The 19281-nt window shown below is 46.3% G+C and overlaps 1 protein-coding gene across 1 annotated transcript in view; it reads right to left on the bottom strand.

Moving 5' to 3' along the window:
* mdga2a (MAM domain containing glycosylphosphatidylinositol anchor 2a) overlaps positions 1 to 18231 on the bottom strand; it is a 112472-nt gene extending 94241 nt beyond the window's left edge. Inside the window, exon 1 of the mRNA XM_040137445.1 lies at positions 18159 to 18231. Coding sequence (XP_039993379.1) covers positions 18159 to 18231 — 73 coding nt within the window. The remainder of the gene's footprint in view (positions 1 to 18158) is intronic.
* Between the last annotated feature and the right edge of the window lie 1050 nt (positions 18232 to 19281).

The following is a 19281-nucleotide window of genomic DNA, read 5'->3' on the forward strand; positions in this document are numbered from 1 at the left end:
GATACTTAAAAAACTTGATCGCAACCAGGTTATTTGTGTGCATGTAAAATGATGCTGGTCAGACAAAGATGAGACAGTTGAAGACAATAACGTGGATTTTTTCCATTTTCTGACATCATTAAATTAATCCAGAGAATACTCTGCAGATGAATCAGTAATGAGAATAAGTTTACCTGCAGCCGTAAACACAAGCAGACGTTCCCATTAAGAAGTCACAGGCAGGGCTGCATCTACTGTAACTACTACTTTCCTGATTGTTTTATCCGAAAAATGTAAAATGTCGGAAAACAGTGACAAACGTCCTGTAACTTATCAGAGCTCATGGTGACGTCTTCAGATGTTTTGTCCGACCAACAGTCAAAACCCAAAGAGATCAGGTTACTGCGATATAAGACAAAGAGGAGCATCCCATGCTGACATCTGAGAAGCTGGACCCAGACACTGTGTGTGATATGTTTGGTGTCAGTTGTTGTTATTCAGTCACATTGTTTCCTGTTAAACGTGCTGCGATGTTTCGTCTGCTTTTTGTGTCGTTCTTGTCTCCTTCTTTTAACGTTTAACATCCGCCTGCCCGGGGACGGCAGATGGAAACCAGCCTTTTGGCTAAATCGGAGTCATCTACGTCAAATGGATGTTAGTTAATGTGTGAAATGAAAAACAGAGAAAAGGAATCGGTTATCGTAAATCGCGTTGCTTTCACCGTCGATTAATCTGATGATTGTTTAATCTCTACAATCTCAACAAATAGTGGAAGACCACCCACCACAGATGACCAGGGACCAAAGTCACGTCTTCAAATGTCCGGTTTCGTCTGACCAACAGACCAAAATACAAATATACTTCATGGATACATCTGAGAAGCTGGAGCAGACAGATGCCCAAAAACACCAGGATTCATCCTGCGAGGAGAAGAAACACTGAGCGACATCAGCGTATCTGAAGTTCCTCCGTCAGCCTCCAGAGAAAACTCAGCCACAAAAGAAAAACCTTTCCTCTGGGCAGCGATGAAAAGCTGCAGCGGTTTGTTTCATCACACAAACAAGATGAAGTGAAACTGCAGCTGAAAACTTTTCTACCTTAAAGCCAACCGGAGACCTGGGGAGTCGTTCTTCTTCTCTGTCTTTCAGTTCAAGTTTTCCTCCCATCTGAGCCGTTACTTCTCCTCCACTGGTCAGAGCCGACGCAGAGGAAATGCAGACAGACATGTTGATTCATCTCTTCACCCAAATGTTTAGTGGAACAGAAAAGGGCCTGTCGCAGTGGCTGGTGACAAACAGAGATGTTCGCAGAGCCGTGAAGTGTCACCCTGCTGTCTCCACCTCCGGCCCGCTCCAACCAGCAAAACCAACACACCCTAACACGGTCAGGCAGAGGTTCAAAAAGTCAGTTCGCCTCCTCACTGCCTCACACCTGATCCGCAGGTGGAGCGACGTCGCTCTCCGATCAGAGCGCTGACAGAAAGGCGAAGGAGTCGCCACAATGCTTTTAAGAATCGTCCTCTTCAACCGTGAACATCAAAAAAATCAAGCAAAACAATGTTTAAAGGAAGAAACGATCAGCTGCTGCGAGTCGATAGCTGAATCGGAACTGATCAACGGTTCGCCTCGGCTGAAATACGAACCCCTCGGCTAACGCACTTTCACGGAACCTCAAACAGAGCAGCGGCACCGTGTCACGTGTTTATTGTAGAGCTACAGCTGGGAGCAACTCCTGGAGCACGAGGTGACGTCACCAATGTCCAACAGGCTTCGGTCCACTATCGTATAAAACATGGAGAAAAGCGGCGAATCACGACATCTGAGAATGTTTGACGTTCGTGCTCGAAAGACGATTTAATCGGTGAATCGATTACCAAAGTGGTTCCTGATTTCAATCAACTGATCAATTAATCGACCATTGATGGCAGTTGTCGCTCGTTGTTAGGCCAGCTTCTACCGACTGAACCGGTTACCAGGAAACAGTCGGTCAGCTGACCACTTTCTTCTTCTGCTTCTGAAAACGCAGCAGTCTGTCTCAGAGACAGCAGAGTGTTTCTGTAAGTGTCTCACGGTCTGAGAACGAGTCGCTCTCAGCCTCCAATCTCGGGTCTGCAGCTCTCCACCGCAGCTCGTCTCGCTAATTAACGCCGAGCTCAAGCCCGGAGGAAGAAGTCGTTAGTGAAATCAGCTGCTGAGCCTGTGGCGCAAACTTCGACAAGGACCAGACCGAAAGGAAAAGTGACTGTGCAGCTTTCGGCGGCTCACACTGAATGAAACACGTGACGCAGCCCAAGACAATTGAATCCATAAAATCCTCCGAAAATAATAATTAAAGATTCAACCCCCATGTTTTATAAAAGTGTGTCCTTGTTTTGTTCTCTCCCACACGTTTCACGTGAGAATAAAATGCCGTCACACTGTTCTTGGTGAATACTGGTTTGTAGTTTTCTGACACAGGTGCCAAGATGGCAGCCGACTTTTCCTACGGATACGTGAAGATGCTTCTTTTCTCAGGCTGAGCACGGTCCTGAGTTTTCAAAGTCAGCGCCGACTCACCGGATTCGGTGGATGCTACTTGAGAGGGGGCGGCGTCTTTAAAAATCATGCAACGTTTTAACTGATGCACTTTCCTCAAACATCTCACCCAGTAATAATAGTAATCAAAACAAATTCCATCGCGGTCCAGCTCATGTTTCGGGGCCTTTAATCATCATTTGTGATGTGAAAATGTCAGATGTGCACACGGTCATACGGTAGAAATGAAAAGCGTGCATCCTGGTCAAAGTTAGGCGATAAAACCTAAACGCACGTTTTGCCTTTTAACTTCTCATCTTCATTTTGTCTGAACGTGAACAACTAAACGTTAACTTTGCCAAGATGTAGCTAAATTAAGATTTAAATCCGGAGAAGTCTGAATGGAGAACTGAATGCCTTTTCAGACATGTTTCCCTCTGTATTCGGACTGATACTGATCTTAATGATCAAATCTGTACAAGTTCACATTTCTCCCTGATGGTGGCGCAAAAGCAAAACTCAGCAATTAGCGAATGATTATCTTCATTGTTCATTAATCTTATCTTATCTACACAATGTCAGGAAATACGAAATAATGTCCTGCAGCTGAAGATTATGTCATTAAATGTCTGCTTTTGTCTGAGCAACACTCAGTTGACAACCACATAGGAGCTGCAACCCCTCACTTTTTTAAACCAGGACACATCCTCATAGGAGTTTTCATTCTAAGTCATCATCACACTGAAAACAGCATCACACAATGGTGTGTATCCATCTCCCAGAGGCAGCCGAGCCTGTCTGAAAAGCTGTGAGCCAAGTTTCACGGTAAAGTCTGATTTTAGTCGTTTTATCTGGCAGGATCGGTCGTCTCGGACTGAGACACGCTGATAGGACCAGGTCCTGTTGAGGACTGAGAATTCATGTCATTAGGTGGAGCCTGACCGTATATTAAACAGGGTTTCTACGCTTCCTTCCCACGTCCTCAAGGCACCACTGCTCTAAACTTCTCATATGGTCTCACTTGATTATTTTTTTGATGCCGAAGAGGTGAAACTATCTCTAGATTAGAGCTAAGAATTTAAATTCTTCCTCTTAACCTATCCCATCGCGCATCTAATGAAGACCTCGGTTTTATCCTGGGACCCACGGCAGTGGTCCTGACCCCTCGGCTGGGATTCATTGACATAAAGTGCATGTAAAAAGAAGACAAACAGCAAATCTGTGCGGCCTAAAAGGCCTAAAACCAAGACCCGAACCAGGCCCACACCCGCAGCTATATCCCACTGGCACACCAGAAAAAACGAATGTGACGACAGGCCGACGGAGAATACGGCACAGCCGCCCACCAGCACAAAACATACAGAGCTTCTACCCGCGGATGAGCCTGAGGCTTAGTGACATTACACAGGCTGCTGTCAACAAGCAGCATCTCCATCTACTCCATATAAGTTAATTACCTTAACTTCACCTTGTCCCGAAATGGGCTGTATTCTCACCTCCAAACATCCTTCCCAGTCCAACCGGTTCTAATCCAGAACAGACCTGTGTGAAGACACCATCAGCGGGGTCTTTAACAGGAGGAGCTGTGGAGGAAGGGTGGAGGTTTTTATCTGTTGTCCCATACTGTACTGTTACCAACCTGAGCCTGCAGCTTTTATGCAACGGAACGGGCTGACGGGTCTCTGGCCGTGCGTCGGTTCGAGTTCGCTGGAACCAGCGCGTTTTGCATTTTTGCTTGAAAAATCAATTATCTAAAAATCTGCGGATTATATTTCAGATGATCAACTAAAGACACGGCGGCAATATGTTCCTGTTTGACGAAACTTCCCCGAACTTGCTCCAAAAAAAGATGTGATGTCGGATTTCTGATGCAGGTAATAAATAAATATCTATCAGAGCGATCACAAACTATAAACAGTGTATGAGAGCGTCGCTACAGTCTGTAGCCTGTGGCATGATAATGGACTAAAAATGTTGGAGAAACAAGCTAGAGTACTAACTTCTACTTTCCCAACACACTGCAGCAGTGGTTCTGGTGGCTGAACGAGAACATCTACTCGATCAAAGCTGAACAAAGATGAACTCTGCAAATATAGCGTCCTTTTATTCCTCTCAGCTCAAACTCAGAGCATCACCAAAACCCTCATGAGTCCTGCTCTGAGGAGCAGCAACATCCGCAGAAACGGTCTCACTCTGAACCAAAGTTCTGGGCCAACAGGACACGAGTATCCCGGCTATGATCGGGTTTTTGAAGTACCCCGTTTTTGTGTTTGCACATGAAAACGTCATATCCTGGTTTCAGAAACCTGAATATGCCAGCTGGAGTACTCTGCAAGACACCAGGATATCGTTACACGTTCTGGTCTCTGAACGTGGCAGCCAAAGCGTCTCACTTTTGGAGCGATGCAGAAACAGAATTTAGTCTTCGGGTGGTAAAAGAGTTCAATAAACTTGGTAATTTAGACGGAGGAAGCGTGGAAACGCCGAGCTGTTCAAATCCGTGGACCGGTTACAGGACGGCGGTTTCCCAACAGGTACAGTGGAACATACTAAAGAAACACTGCTGCGTCCATATGCAAACACTGGACCACGTATCCTGTCGAAGCTGCTGTAAGTCAAGGTGACTTCAAGTTCAACAGCCACAGTCAAATGAACTGAAGGTTAACGGTTACAGCAATGTCAGATTAACCATTTCAGCAATCAGTAGCCTGGATACCAGTAGTTGTCGTGTCCTGTACGTGGGGGTACGCAGAACCAGATTTCTCTGTTTCATGTAAATGTCAGATCCCCAGTATGATCAAAACCAGACGAGACTCATAACCAGGATACTGGCCATGTAAACACACCCGGCGTCCTTGCTCCCCTCTCTGTTTTTACTGCTCTTATCATTTGGTTCTGAGTGGCAGTCTGAGTCAAGCTGCTCTTCGTCCTCCTCCTCCTCCTCCTCCTCCTGTTCCTCCTCTCGCCGAGCAGCCGGCTGGCAGGGAACGGGAGGCGGGCCAACAGCGCCTCCCAGTAACGTGCCATGCTCCATCCTCATTACTGCACGTTAACACCTATTAACACTGTAAACCCACAGCTAATGGGCTGATAAACAGAGGAACACATTGGGAGGAGGTGGGAGGGGTAACAATGGCGGTGCGAGCGGCATTTCCTGTCTGCGAGGAAACTCTCCACAGCTGGGAGAGAGAGGGTAATCAAAAAACAATTATAATTAATCCCAATTTCCCCAAGAAGGTAGAGTGAGAGGTCAAATATGCAGAGTTAATGATTTCATCAAAGTAGGAAAATATGCTGATTTATGTCTGCAGCCGCTCACAACTCTTCACCACACCCTCACAAACACACACACACACACACACACACACACACACACACACACACGCACACACACACACACACACACACACACACACACACACACACACACACACACACACACACACACACACACACACACACACACACACACACACACACACACACACACACACACACACACACACACACACACACACACACACACACACACACACACACCCCCCTAAGTTTTCGCAACTATCCTTGTTAGGACATTGCATTGACTTCCATTCATTGTGGACAGCCCAACCCAAACCCTAGCCTTAACCATGACCATGGAGAGGACGTTCTGCCTCATTTGGACCGGGCTTCGGTCCCCATGAGGACTACTGGTCCCGATAAGATGGCTGATCACAAACTCTCTTCTGTCTGTTGGTGGCTACAGAGATAAACTCATGTCATCGTGGCCATGTGACAATTTCCTCTACAGATGAGCAAACCACAGTCTTCAGGAACTTCTTTCAGCTGAGGTGACAAACACTTACCACCCAAGCCGCTTTTCCACATATAAGGAAAATCACTATTCTGCAGGGCCTGAGATTCCTTATTGGAGAGTATAGAGTGTGACTGTAACTGTGAATTCAGAGAGGCAAAAATTCCTCCATTCTTCTCTGCAATAAAACCGTCGCTGCCATAACCTTCAACTCCCTCTATGCAGAATCCCTTTGGACATGTGTTGTGGAGGTCAGAGTATTTGGGGATTTTGCAGCTGCAGAGTCTGGTGGTAGTCTGTATCAGTCTGTGTAATGGCTTTGCTCTGTGCAATCTCAAACCCCAACTGCTATGTTGTAACTAGTTAGTTTGAACCACATCGATCCTGACCAAAGCAGGTCCACGAGTTCAGAGGGTAAGTGGACCGCACTTTTCCAGTCTCGTCAACCTCTCAAAGCGGTTCACACGCACATTCATACATCGCATTCACACTCACAGACTAACATTTGGCCATGCGGACTGGGGGAGCCGGGGATCGAACCGCCGACCTTCAGCTCTGCCTCCTGAGCCGCCCGGTACTTTTCCGCAGTATATTAATTGGTCACACTGTAAATAATTTTAAATTGGTTCCACTTAGAAACCTAGGTTCAACTGCTGCCTTAAAAATGTGAGTTAACCAAACTCAGGGTTAACGGTTAGTTCGGCGTCGTTCTATTAGTTTTGAAAAACTAACTGAGTTAAGTTCACTGACCTGGAGGAAACGAGTTCAACACACTTCAGGTATTAACCTGAATCGACTGTTCAGTCACAGAGAGCCGGTTATTAGAGACCGATTTCATTTCCTTTGACATTTTCTCCGTTTAAAGAGTCAGTTCTTCATCTGACATGAAGGACTGACAGCTGCAGCTGTGAGAGACCTTTTTCACCAGAGTCAGAACAAAGACCGAATTCAAGGCTGACCTTCATCACGGTTAACCTGGGACGTCTGTTGATAAGCTAGGTTTGTTTCTTTAAAAACTTCATTTAATGAGCTGAGTGAACCAACTGCATTTCATTCATTCAACTCATCATTTCATGTCAAAAGACCTGAAGTCAGAACGGTTCGTGTTTATAAGTTCCGAAGTCTGAAAATGAAAACTAGATGTTCTCAGTTGAATTAACTTGAAATTAACAAAACTTACATATTCACGTTCAGTAAAGAAGAAAAGACGAGTTGATTCCACTAAATTCCTATATGATGTTTTACAGTGCAGGTGCTTGTGGTCCATTGGTTCATGCTCTTTCTTATCTATAAGTTTTTTTTAGAAACGCGACATTATCACTGATGACTTTCCTTCGTTTCTCTTTATCTACTAACAGGATGGAGCTCCACAGTACAGATGGATAATGACCCAAAACATGCTGCTAAAGCAACACACACAGCTTCGCGAGGCAAAGAAATGGAGTATTCCTCAGTGGCCAAGTCAGTCACCTGACCTCAACCCAACTGAGCAGGCTTTTCACTTCCAGGAGACAAAACTGAAGGCGGCTGCGGTAAAGGCCTGACAAGCATCTCCTGGGAGGAAACTCAGCACTTGGTGACGTCCACGGGTCCCAGACTTCAGGCAGTCATCGACTGGAAACGATTTTCATCCAGGTATTGACCACGTATAAAAATGGCTGTAATTCCTAAACGGTTAATGTGATATTTTTGTTAAATCCCCCTGAATTAAAGCTGAAAGTCTCCTCTTCAGTCACATCGTGATTCATTCGGTTCAAATCCATCGTTGTGGTGTACAGAGGCAAAATTAGGAAAATGTGTCACCGTCCAAATACTAGTAGTGTCAGTTCAGCTCAGCCCCACACTCCCGTACATGACTCTCGTGTTTTAGGGGGACAGCCTTAATAACGACGCAACTTTCATTAAAAGATAAAACTGACTTACAATTGACATGTGATGGATTCTTCGTCTGTGACAGGTTTCAGCTCTCGGCCATTTGATTTCCATTAAAATGAAGTGCAAACACCGGCTGCCTTGAAGGAGGGAAACCAATGTAAAGACTGACGGATGATTTGGGAACGGTCGGCAGGAACGGCGAGCCAACAGGATCTGTGGATAACATGCAACGATAGAATGTGGCATTTTTTTCTCCTCCCTTTCTGGCTTTTAAACAGCTCCGGATATTTTATTCTCATGTGTATTTTGTAGAGGTGTCCTCGGTCCGCGAACGCGTGAGTGCTGTATAAAGCGGAAACGCACCTCGTGCCTCCTCGCTTCACTGTCACTGCTATAATCAGAATAAAGAAGACCTACAGGCTGTTATCTCTGGAACAGGACTCCGTGCTGCCTTTGTTGGCGACGATGACGAGAGGAGAGCCGGCCGGCGTTCACTTATAATCCTCCAGTTTTGGATAATCCAGATCCTCCAGGTCAAGATGAGGGAGACAGGGAGGAGATCCGGCTTCCTCCGAGGCGGCGAAGCTCAGCGGGAGCCTGGAGACGTTTAGTTTAGTTCGGCTGAGTTTATGCGACGTTAGAAAGGAAAACAACTCCGATTTATAATGTCACAGGGAACGGGAGGACGTTTGGGTCTGTGAGCACGTTGCCGCCACGCCGGGTTTGGCGTTAATGACCCGCGTGCGTCTGAAATGCTGCGCTGACAGTCAGCTTCTGCTGCTGACAGCGTTTGACGCTACCACCCTCAGCCTGGAGGACTGGGCCTCACTTCCATCACAGTCACTAGGGATGCGTTAGCCTGGTTCCAGACCAAGTCATCTGCCCCACATCTATGAATTTTTCAGTGAGTCAGAGGTCTGCTTGTTTGCTCATTGGCTGAGGAACTGAGCCAATTAGAGATTTAAAGGTGGGATTAAAAATGGGGACTTCATCTGCCTGTGAAAGACAAAACCTTTATTTTTTTATTGAACTTAAGAAACTGAAGTTGTCCAATATTAAATGTCTCAATACAAGCAGCAGGACAAGAACTGTCTTTGTAGATATAAATATAAAATATATTCATAGTGTGAAAAATCACAGCCAGGTTTTTCTGTTTGGCTGATTACATCTCTGGTCAACATCCATCTTCTAAATCCTCCATCGGTCTTCCAGCCTGGTTTCACTTCATTAAAGAAATCAACATGCAGAGGGATAATCCATCATAGTCGATCTTTAGTCACTTTTATTGAGTTCCATTTATTAGTTGATGTGCTTGATTTAAAAAAATTTGAATTTTTATTTGATTGATCCGATACTGACTCTTAAAATCCCGAGTTTGATCTTTGCATCCAAACACGAACATCTGCGCTACGTGTGTGTGTGTGTGTGTGTGTGTGTGTGTGTGTGTGTGTGTGTGTGTGTGTGCAGTGGTCGCTTGTTGTGAGTGGTTCAGCTGCGTGTCGTGTAAAATGTCAACTCTGTGGAAAGTGGGTTATAACCACGAGCACATAAGGTGAGTTTAAGTTCGAAAGCAGCGTCACCACAGTCCTGTAAACTGTGAGGTGAACCGTTACGGTCTATGTGGACCCGCTGCTGTTTACAGGACTGTGCTGACTCGGGACATCTACCGGAGGGACGGACTGAAAACAGCCTCTGATCTGAGATCTGTTTGTGTTTGTTGAAGAGATGTTATCTCCTGCTACGAGATGTGAGGCCGTGGAAGTGGAGTGAACACTCAGTCTATTCCTGCCGAGGGGGGGTAAACCAGCTAACAGCTGTCTGCGGCTCTCAGGCCGACGTCCCGTCAACACAAACCGAGCAGGCCAACCGGGGAGCGGACTTTCACTCTCTGTCCTGCCTGTGCTCACGCTGATCGCTACAGTGGACGTCCGTACTCAGCTGAAGTATCTGCTGCTGACCGTCCACGTGTAGAGGTACGGGACTGCAATTCTATTCTACAATCGTTTGAAACGCCGAACTGAGTCATGTTTTATTCATTTTGCTTTTTCTATGGGAAATAAATCCTCGGTCCAGTTTTATCACCAGGAAACGTGTGTACGCTTTAGCCGATAATGTGACTTTACACAGTTTTTATTCAAAGAAACAAAAGTGTTGCTCACTTCCCAGGATAAATTCTGAAAAGCACTTTGTGCAACACTGGTTTATTTATCTGACGTAACTGAATCATCCAGAATTAAATCAAAATTGAACAGAGTCAGGGGATCAGCCAGTTAAGAGCAGAGACTGGTTTTAAAACTTTTCAGTTAGAGTCGGCTGCTGAACGCAAACTTTTTCAATGCAAGGAAACAACTGCCTGTTCTCAGACGTCTGAGTGTCACTGAAAGCACCGCTGAACAGTGAACGTTCGCTCTTTAAACCAGACCGGGTCAAAACCTGCTTCTCTTCCACCGTCTGTGCTCACATGTACGGTCACTTTATACAGCTGGTCCTGCTGCTGCCGTCCAGCCAAAATCATTCACTGGGATTTAGATAGAAAATGTAAAGTCTAATTTCAGCTAAAATGAATTATTTTACAGATTCACTGTCAAGTGTGATGCAGAAACAGTCACCAGCAAAATACCATTAGCCCCAACACTGACTGACACCCCGGACTCCTTCAGTGTGTGTGTGTGTGTGTGTGTGTGTGTGTGTCGTGCGTTAGATCCGGACACGTGTTACCTGTCACCTTCAGTTACACTCCCACAGTCTGCCAGAGCTGCAACGGGAGCTGTCAATCAAAACACAGCCGATTCTTCAGCCGTGTTCGGACCAAAATGAGCAGGTAACGCCTCATTTTATAGGTCTGTATTTTCCTACTAGTGTCCTTGAAGTTTCCCAGAAAGAACAGACGATGTTCAATTAGCACACTTCCACTAAGTTCATTCCAGTGCCGTGCAGGTCGAGCTGAACATTTTTTCGGAAGCGCTTTGTTTTGGAGGTCCGTTACTTGCTCATAAATTCTGGAAACTTTCCTGGAAAGAACGATGTAGTTTGGTTCTAATTGCGGGAAAACAAGAGACAAAGATCTGAGACTGTTACCCTGATTAGTTCAGTTAGTTCAGCTGAGGTTATTACTGACTTCAGATGAATTTCCAGGTAAGAAATTGCTCCAGGATTTATTCCTCCGTCATTTATTATTGGAATCTTGATTCTTGCACATTTGTTTGTAGACACATTTATTATTATTGGTTATTATTTATAATATAAATAAATAAATGATTTCTATTATTAATTTCCTGTGTCCTCTGAATAACAGTCTGCATTTAGAAATGACTGGTAGCGACCAACTGATCCTTCGCTAGTTTACCTGTAATTACTGATAAACTACGCGTGTCCCTGCAGGAAACTTCTCAGGACATTATTTAGAAATAAGCTGGACTCTACGGACCCATAAAATAAAGCATTACCAAGTGTTTTACCGAGACTTTAAAGCATAATTCCTAAGGTTAGATGTTGATTTAACTTGCAAGAGAACAACTTTGCCCCCCCTCTGTCTGGAACCAGATCCCATTCAGAACCAGTTCTCCAGAACCACAACACCAGGTGTTGGTGATCCCTCAGGGAGGAGAAAGGCTCCAAGGACAGAGGGTTTCGTACCTGACACAGACTGTAAAGCCCCTTGAGGCAAATTTGCAATATTGTGCTACATAAGTAAAACTGCCTTGACTTGACTTGAAAGGCAGTTAAGGTACTTTAAAACCTTAAACGTGCTCGTCCTCAGAGTCATAACTGAGTCAGATCTGAACTCACAGTCATGAAACACGTGTTGATGTGATTCAGTGTGACGTCCACGTCCACTTCCTGAGGACGTCGTAATCTCTGATGTCCCTCCAGAGTAAAGCTCCAGAAATCCACGTAGAAACCAGAGAAAGAGAGGCTGCAGAACTTCAGAATCTCCCTGTGACCAACAGCAGCAGCGCCGGCAGTGAGAGATGTTCTCTGGAGTCACGACAGTAACGTGAGCTGCTGCCGTTTCCTTCGCAGCGTCCACGCGTGAGTTTTCACACACACACACACACACACACACACACCGACGACGACGACGGAACAGGACGAAGAAAGGTCGTCTCCTGACTTCAGTGAGGTGGAAAGGGTTTGGTTTTGGAGGCCTGACGTCCAACAGACCAATGTGGTGTCAAGTTTGTGGAAACCCTTCAAACTGAACCAGTGTTTGTCTCTTCAGATTCAGATGCTGGTTCCCGTCCCAGTTCAGAACCACAGCTCGAAAGCAGCTGACACAAGTTGAACGTTGTTGTGTCAGACAGAACACCGGAGACCTTCCTCACTCAATACAAAAGCAGAATGCAACCTGCTCGTTCGTTGTAATCGTATCATCGTGACTACTTTTCTCCAGGCATTGCCCACCAGTGCAGTTATTTTGTTATTGCTGCACAGCTGCTCTCGTGTTTTTCTTTACACTGTTTACGATTTGTGAAAGGACAATGGTCTTGCTAGTGGTGGTTTTAAACATATGGTCCTAGTTACTGTGGAAAGGTGTGTAGTTTTAATAAAGAAAATTAATTTTTTAATAACTTAATGATTTTTAACAATTTGATGTTTTGATTTGAATGTTTTTTCTCTATCGCCCAGCCCTGGTGTGAGACTGGAGTTAGACTTTAATGACTCCCCGATCGCTGCTGTAGCGCCACCCTCGGGACGAACTCTGAAGGGATGAATCGTCGGGATGTGGCGAAGAGCGCGGCCCGCAGGGGTCGCCGTGGGCCCCGTCGCTTGGTGTCGTTCAGTGAGAAGCGGCCAAACGGCGAGTGAGTGAGCAGCAGACTGACTGTTTGCGTTTGACCTTTTCCATCCAAATGAGCTTTAGCTGCATTGTGCTGAAGAGAGTTTATGAGGCGGAAAATGAGCCCATATGGCTGTGAAATCAGATCAGTATCACCAACAACAAATCAAACAACACATCTGACGGCCAGAGAACGAGGGGGGGTGGGGGCAACACAGGCTGCATCACACTGACTGGCAGTTGAAAGTTTTATCTCATCAACAAAAAAACCCAAACCCCAGTGGTACTAATATGTCTCTGAATCTCTTTGGGTTTTGGTCTGTTGGTCACAAAATAAAACATCTGACGTCACCTCGAGCGCTAAGAAGCTGGGATGGACGTTAGTCTTTTCCGACATTTGATAGCTTCAACGATTAATCAGTAATCACAAATAATCAACAGATTAATCGGTGATGAAGACAGTGGTTGGTTGCAGCTGTATTGAAACGAATTAGTTGATTATTAAACTTGTCGACGGAAAAGAAGGATCAACAAATGTCTAAAGAATCGATCGATCACATTAAAATTCCTGTTTTTCGCCATCTCACATCACATGTGAATAAGCTGAATTACTTTGACTAGAAGATGAACGACTCAAGCTGGTGGAACCTGAACCTGGTAAGTGTTTTGTTATTTAAGATTTTCTATATGGACCAAACTCTTTATCCATTATGTTTTTTAAACTGATTTAGGCATTTGTTGCAGGTCCGGTCTCCAATTTCTTCCGTCTCCATCAGAAAATGCTGCAGAGCTGTGTTCTCGTCACGAGGGCTGCAAATAGCAATTATTGTCAATATCGCTCGATTTACCAGTTAATTGATTAATCATTTGGTCTCGAATGCCAACAGCAAAAAATGTCTATCACATGCTCAAAGTGTCATCTCCAGAGCAGAACCACAGAGATTCAGTTTATTGTCATGAAAGACTCAGAAATCCAGGAAATATTCACATGTCAGAAGCTGAATTTTGGCTGTTTTTGCTCCAGCGACGACTAAAACAATTGATCAGTTATTGAAAAAGATGCAGACTAATTTTCTGGGGGTTCACTCATCGATGAATTGACTAATTTATTCAGCTGCACTCGCCGCTAAACCAGAAACACACAGGATGTTTGCCTCCATCATCATCATCTCCCTAAAGCTTCCATTTACCAAATGTAAAACAAACGCACAGATGTTGCATCCTAATCCCCCGTCCTTCCTCCCTTCATCCCTTCCTTCCCTCCTCTGTTGTATCGCGGCCCCCTGACAGAAGCCTCTCTGCTCGACATGAAGAGGAATTATTAGTGAAAATCTGAGAGTTTGCAGCACAGAGACGTCAGCGGACTGAACCGTGTGAATGTAAGTAACACTGAGTGTGATGTAATACGCCTCCTCTCCCTCTAATCTGTGACATATAAGATTACAGATAATCTGAGTGTGTGGGCTGACGTCACACGGAAAAACTCCCGGCGACTGGAAGCACGCAGAGAGGACAGATGACTGACAGGAAACACTCTGACGCTGCCCTTCTATAATGGACTGGGATGGTATGGAAGACGACAGCTGCCAAAATGAAAATTACTTCATTAAACTGAACATTTGGAAACACTGTACTTTAACCCCCCATATCCGCCCTTTAGAACCAGTATATAATTATGTACTAACTGGTTTCTAACAGACTCTGACGCAGCTGTGATCAGATCTCAGTGTTTATCAACGTCTCTGTTACCGGCTCCAACTGCTCCTGTGGACACTCGTCAGCGGAAGCTACTGGATGAACAGACGATGAACGACAACACAGTGAAAACACAGGATGGAAGAACAGAAAATATGTGGAACAAACACTGGACGTTAGTAGACCCTTCATGTTTTTATATATGCTTTAACTACCATTTGTTACGTTTATATCCTGCTTGTAAATGCTAAATTCGGAGAGGTAAAGTAATGTGTAACCAAAAATGTTATTAAAGTTTTATTATGGTTAAGATTTAGAGTCAAATTTTTATTTTCATGTTTGAAACTACATCATTTCTGCCAAATGAAAAACCGAATCACTGTCTTCATAATGAAATTCAACGTGCGGTGGACTTTTCATTTTGCATTTTACATTTTCAAATGTGAAAACTGGGTTTTAAGATTTGAATTTCTGAAAGAAGGCGGTAGAGGTCAGCGGGGCCCTGAAGACCCAACCGGAACCCTACCGAGCTGAACCTGACCGGTTCTGCCAAACCATCTGGTTCTGTGAGACCCAAATCCAATTCAGAACTCAGAGCTACGTTTTCGTAGTTTCTGCTTCAAAAGCGAAATGATACGGTGGCTTTGCATCTTCTCACACACACAGAAATAACAAAGAGTAGTTAAGGAATGTTGGCTGACGATGCAAACTGTGAGACGATGAATTTGCGTTCCCATTCCATTTCTACCAAAAGTAGCTCCCCCCTCAATGTCTCTGGGTGCGTTAGACCGTCGCTGGCAACATTAAAAACCAGTAAGCAGAAGTGATTTATTGAATTTTCATAGCATTTCCGCAGCATCTGTCAAAATTACCAGACAGATTTTATCCATGAACAGTTCCTCACAGCTGATTTCCCGGAAAATTCCCTTTATTATACTAAATATCAATACTGCAACATAAAATTACACGTAGAATTATAAAAGCTGCAGCTAAGGATTATTATCATGATCCGTTTACCTACCAATCATTTTCTACATAAACTGGTTTATAAATGATGCAAAAAGGTTTCAGATCGATTTTCTGTCTATCGATTAATAGAATAACAATTTCAGCTCTAATTCATATCGACCCCGTCCTACACCGTACCACCCCAGAACCGTGTCGTCCACGAGCTCAAACCACAAGCTGCTTATTCCAGTCAACATGACCTGTAGTATATAGAACTCAAAGAACGACAAGAAAAAAGACAGACCTGAAAAATTCTGAGCCGGTCCTGTAATGGATTACCTCTAAAAACAACCAAAACCGGGTCTGAGTCTGGACAGGGTGCGGGTCAGGGCCACCGAAGCTGCAACTGCCACGGCCGCACTCACGGCTGAACGCTGACACTGCTGCCTTCGTCCCGCAGCTGGACACAGAGCGAATGCACAACAAGTAATCTTCCAAATGTTTCCGCCGCTGACTGACTGACTGACTGACGCTTGGGTGCACAACGGCACACGGAGAAGAAAACCAAAGCGAACTCTACGACACGTCTCCCAAGGACACCGCTGTAAGTCCCCGCTGCAAATAGTGCGGCAGCAATACAGGAAAAAACAAAACACCGTAAAGAAAGACCGAGGCACTATGAGGTCACAGGGTCTCTCTTTTGGGACATTATAGGAATATCACAGCTGCACTATAAGAAATAAAAACATCCACAAGTACTGTAGATGTGTTTTTATAAGGTCGGTGCTGAAAAACATCTCCCTGTAAAGCAAGTGCCTACTGGAATATTACAGAGACACCACGGGTAATAAAAACAGATAAAATCACCAATAAAACATGATGCGTTCCTGCAGAAGCGTTACGGGAACATTTTGGGAATAGTTCAGCGGTGCCATATACAACACCCGGGACGCATTAAGCCCACATCATAGGATGAGACGGTGAAAAGTCCCGGGAGGCGGCTGGGAACTCACACTGAGCCCCCGTAGGAATATCACCCAGACTGCAGACACTGGGGTCTGGGCCTGCAACTCCTGATTATTTATGCTAATTATTTCACTATTCACTGCTTCCCTCATAAAAGGTCAGACCTCGTTTTGTCAGCTCAAGTCCCAGAGGTATTCGGGTTCGGTATCGCGGACGACAGAGAAAAAGCCGAAAATCCTTCGCTCGCAACGTTCGCTTTTAAAACGACCTCAAGCGGTTCATCGACGGTCAGAAAAGCCGCCAGCTATGTTTCTGTCAATCCACTAACGGATTCGTCGACGCTTCGTCCGAGCCCGACGGAGATCGCGCCCTTGACACCGGCGGCCTGGGAGGGGTTTTCATTGGACACGTTTTTATGTTTGTGCGAGAGCCTGGAGACTCGTCCTCGCACGCTGCTGTTGGTGCTTTTTCCTTCTATTCCCTTACTGCATTTTACCGTAGTTCATTCTGATTCTGATTCTCAACGTCTGTAAAAGTTCCACCAGTAACAGTTGGGGGATATCCCGGGTTTTAGTTCCAGCCCAACGGATAAACTCGTTTTCCTGAGCTTTCGCCCACATCTCACGGCTTTCATCGACAGACAGAGTTTTCTCAGCTGTCGCCGGGTAACCCGAGTACGGACGTCACGCGACAACTGAGTAAACTCCCCTCGCTGAGGAAGACAGCGACATGTGGCTGAAAGATCCAGAAGTAAGCGGGGGGGGGAAAGGTAGCGAGCGGCCCTTGATTTTCTGCCCCGTTTAAGTAGTCACGCTGTAAGTTTCCAACGGAATATCGTGGCATCTTATGCCAAGTATGGAAAAACGGTCAAGTGATAACAGCAGAGCAAACGCTGATGAAGACCGTGACATGTGGTTGAAAGCTCAGACAAAGAGGGGGAGCGCTGGCAAGTTTTATGTTCCTGTAAATGCATAAGGAGCCACGTGCAGGACTTCAGAGGCTCGGTCTCGGTTACGGTAACAACAGGACTAAACCAGCAGCATCACCATCACCATAACAACGTAAAGGTCGCTCAGAGCACCTGGATGCTCCGGCGATGTCAGGGTGGATAAGAGGAAAACAGCGGCAGTAACATGGTGTCACCATCCAGCATCCAGCTCCACGGAGACCCTGTACAGAGCTGAAGGACTGTGACACTCAGACCGGGTCCTACAAGAATTGCCGTAAAACGTCATGAAACCACACCGACACCTGATCCTGGTGCTGGTAAGACCGGATAGAGGATCAGGTCGTTAGGAGCATCATTATCACTGGCCTGGTGCTCACAGGTGTGTGTGTGTGTGTGTGTCGGTAGCAGCCTACCTACCTGTTGTGCCTTTAGGCCAGCCACGCATCTAACACGACTGAATGAGCAAGGCAGTAAAACACACACACACACACACACACGCGCTAAATCCCTCACAAGGTCAAGTTGATGTGGGAGGTATTCCGGGTTAGACGCCGCTTGTGTCGCGATGCGCCCGTTAAAACCGTGTTCACGTCCCATTTCAACGTGTATTCGTGTGTGTAAATGTACAACATGTCAACTGCATGTTAGTGACGTCCTTACCGTACACGCCCTGGCCGTGCACGCCCTGCAGGAAGCCGGTAAACAGCCACAGGAGACCGAAAACTAAACCCATCTTCACATCCTCCTCTGGCCGCCTCGCTGCTTCTCAGCCCCCGGGGATGAGGTTGTCAGTTCGGTTCCCCGCAGCCGCCGCTCCTCCTCCGCCGTCCTCCTCCGCTCCGACCGGCGTCCCTCCGCACGGAATCCTGCCCGGTGACCGGTTCTCATCCAAAGAATCCAAGTGTCCCCCGCCAGCGGCCCGCCACCAACCCGCCCCCCCCTCTCCCCAAACCGGTCAGATGTGACAGGAAGGTCCGGTTCCGCTCATACCGGATCTAACGTTAGCTGAGACCGTCGGGAACAGTTGACGAGGATGACGGGCAGCGGAGATCCGCGAGGAGGAGCAGGTGCCTCAGCCGCGTCTCCTTGATGGTGACATTGTGGAAAAAAGATCAAAATTCAAGAAGAAAACCCGCCGGTGCGTCGGTATCCTCCGACCGGTAGGACGTTCACAAGTCCCCGCTGCCCCTCCGCCGAGTCCACCGGGCTCCTTGTCCGTTGGTAGGTGCCGGAGTTACATCCATCATCCCGGGGAGAAGCGGTACCCGCTCCGCGTCCCGTCCTGCCCGGTCCTCGGCTGTCAGCGGCTCGCAACGGCGCGTCAGGCCGGGGAGGCGAGAAGGCGCGTCGGGGCTCTGCGGTGCCGTGGAGCCGCCGTGGGCTCCGGCGAAGAGGAAGGAGAAGCGGTCGGTCCGGTCGACTCGTCGGTGGCTTTTACCGGTGAGAGACGTCACCGAGCGAACCGAGCGGTGAAGACGGACAGAGTGGGGACCGACGCGGCTTCCGGAAGGAGCGTTTCAAAACAAAACCCGGCAAAGTGGCGACGCTTTTACGTCCCATTCACGACACCGGACCGAGGAGGCTACGCACCAACCGGTGGGTTGTCTGATAAGACTTCTGGAGAAACACCGAGCGGTTGGTAGTTTTACGCCCGAAGACCTTGTTTCCTAAACTGAAAAAACCTGCAGTTTGAGGAGTTTCCAAGGTCAAGAAAGGGTCGAAGTCACTGAAATACTCTGGTAAAACGTGGACTAACTCTGTACAACATAAAACAAGGCATTTA

This window comes from Xiphias gladius, chromosome 10 (genome assembly GCF_016859285.1).
Source record: "Xiphias gladius isolate SHS-SW01 ecotype Sanya breed wild chromosome 10, ASM1685928v1, whole genome shotgun sequence".
Classification (NCBI taxonomy): Eukaryota; Metazoa; Chordata; class Actinopteri; order Istiophoriformes; family Xiphiidae; genus Xiphias; species Xiphias gladius.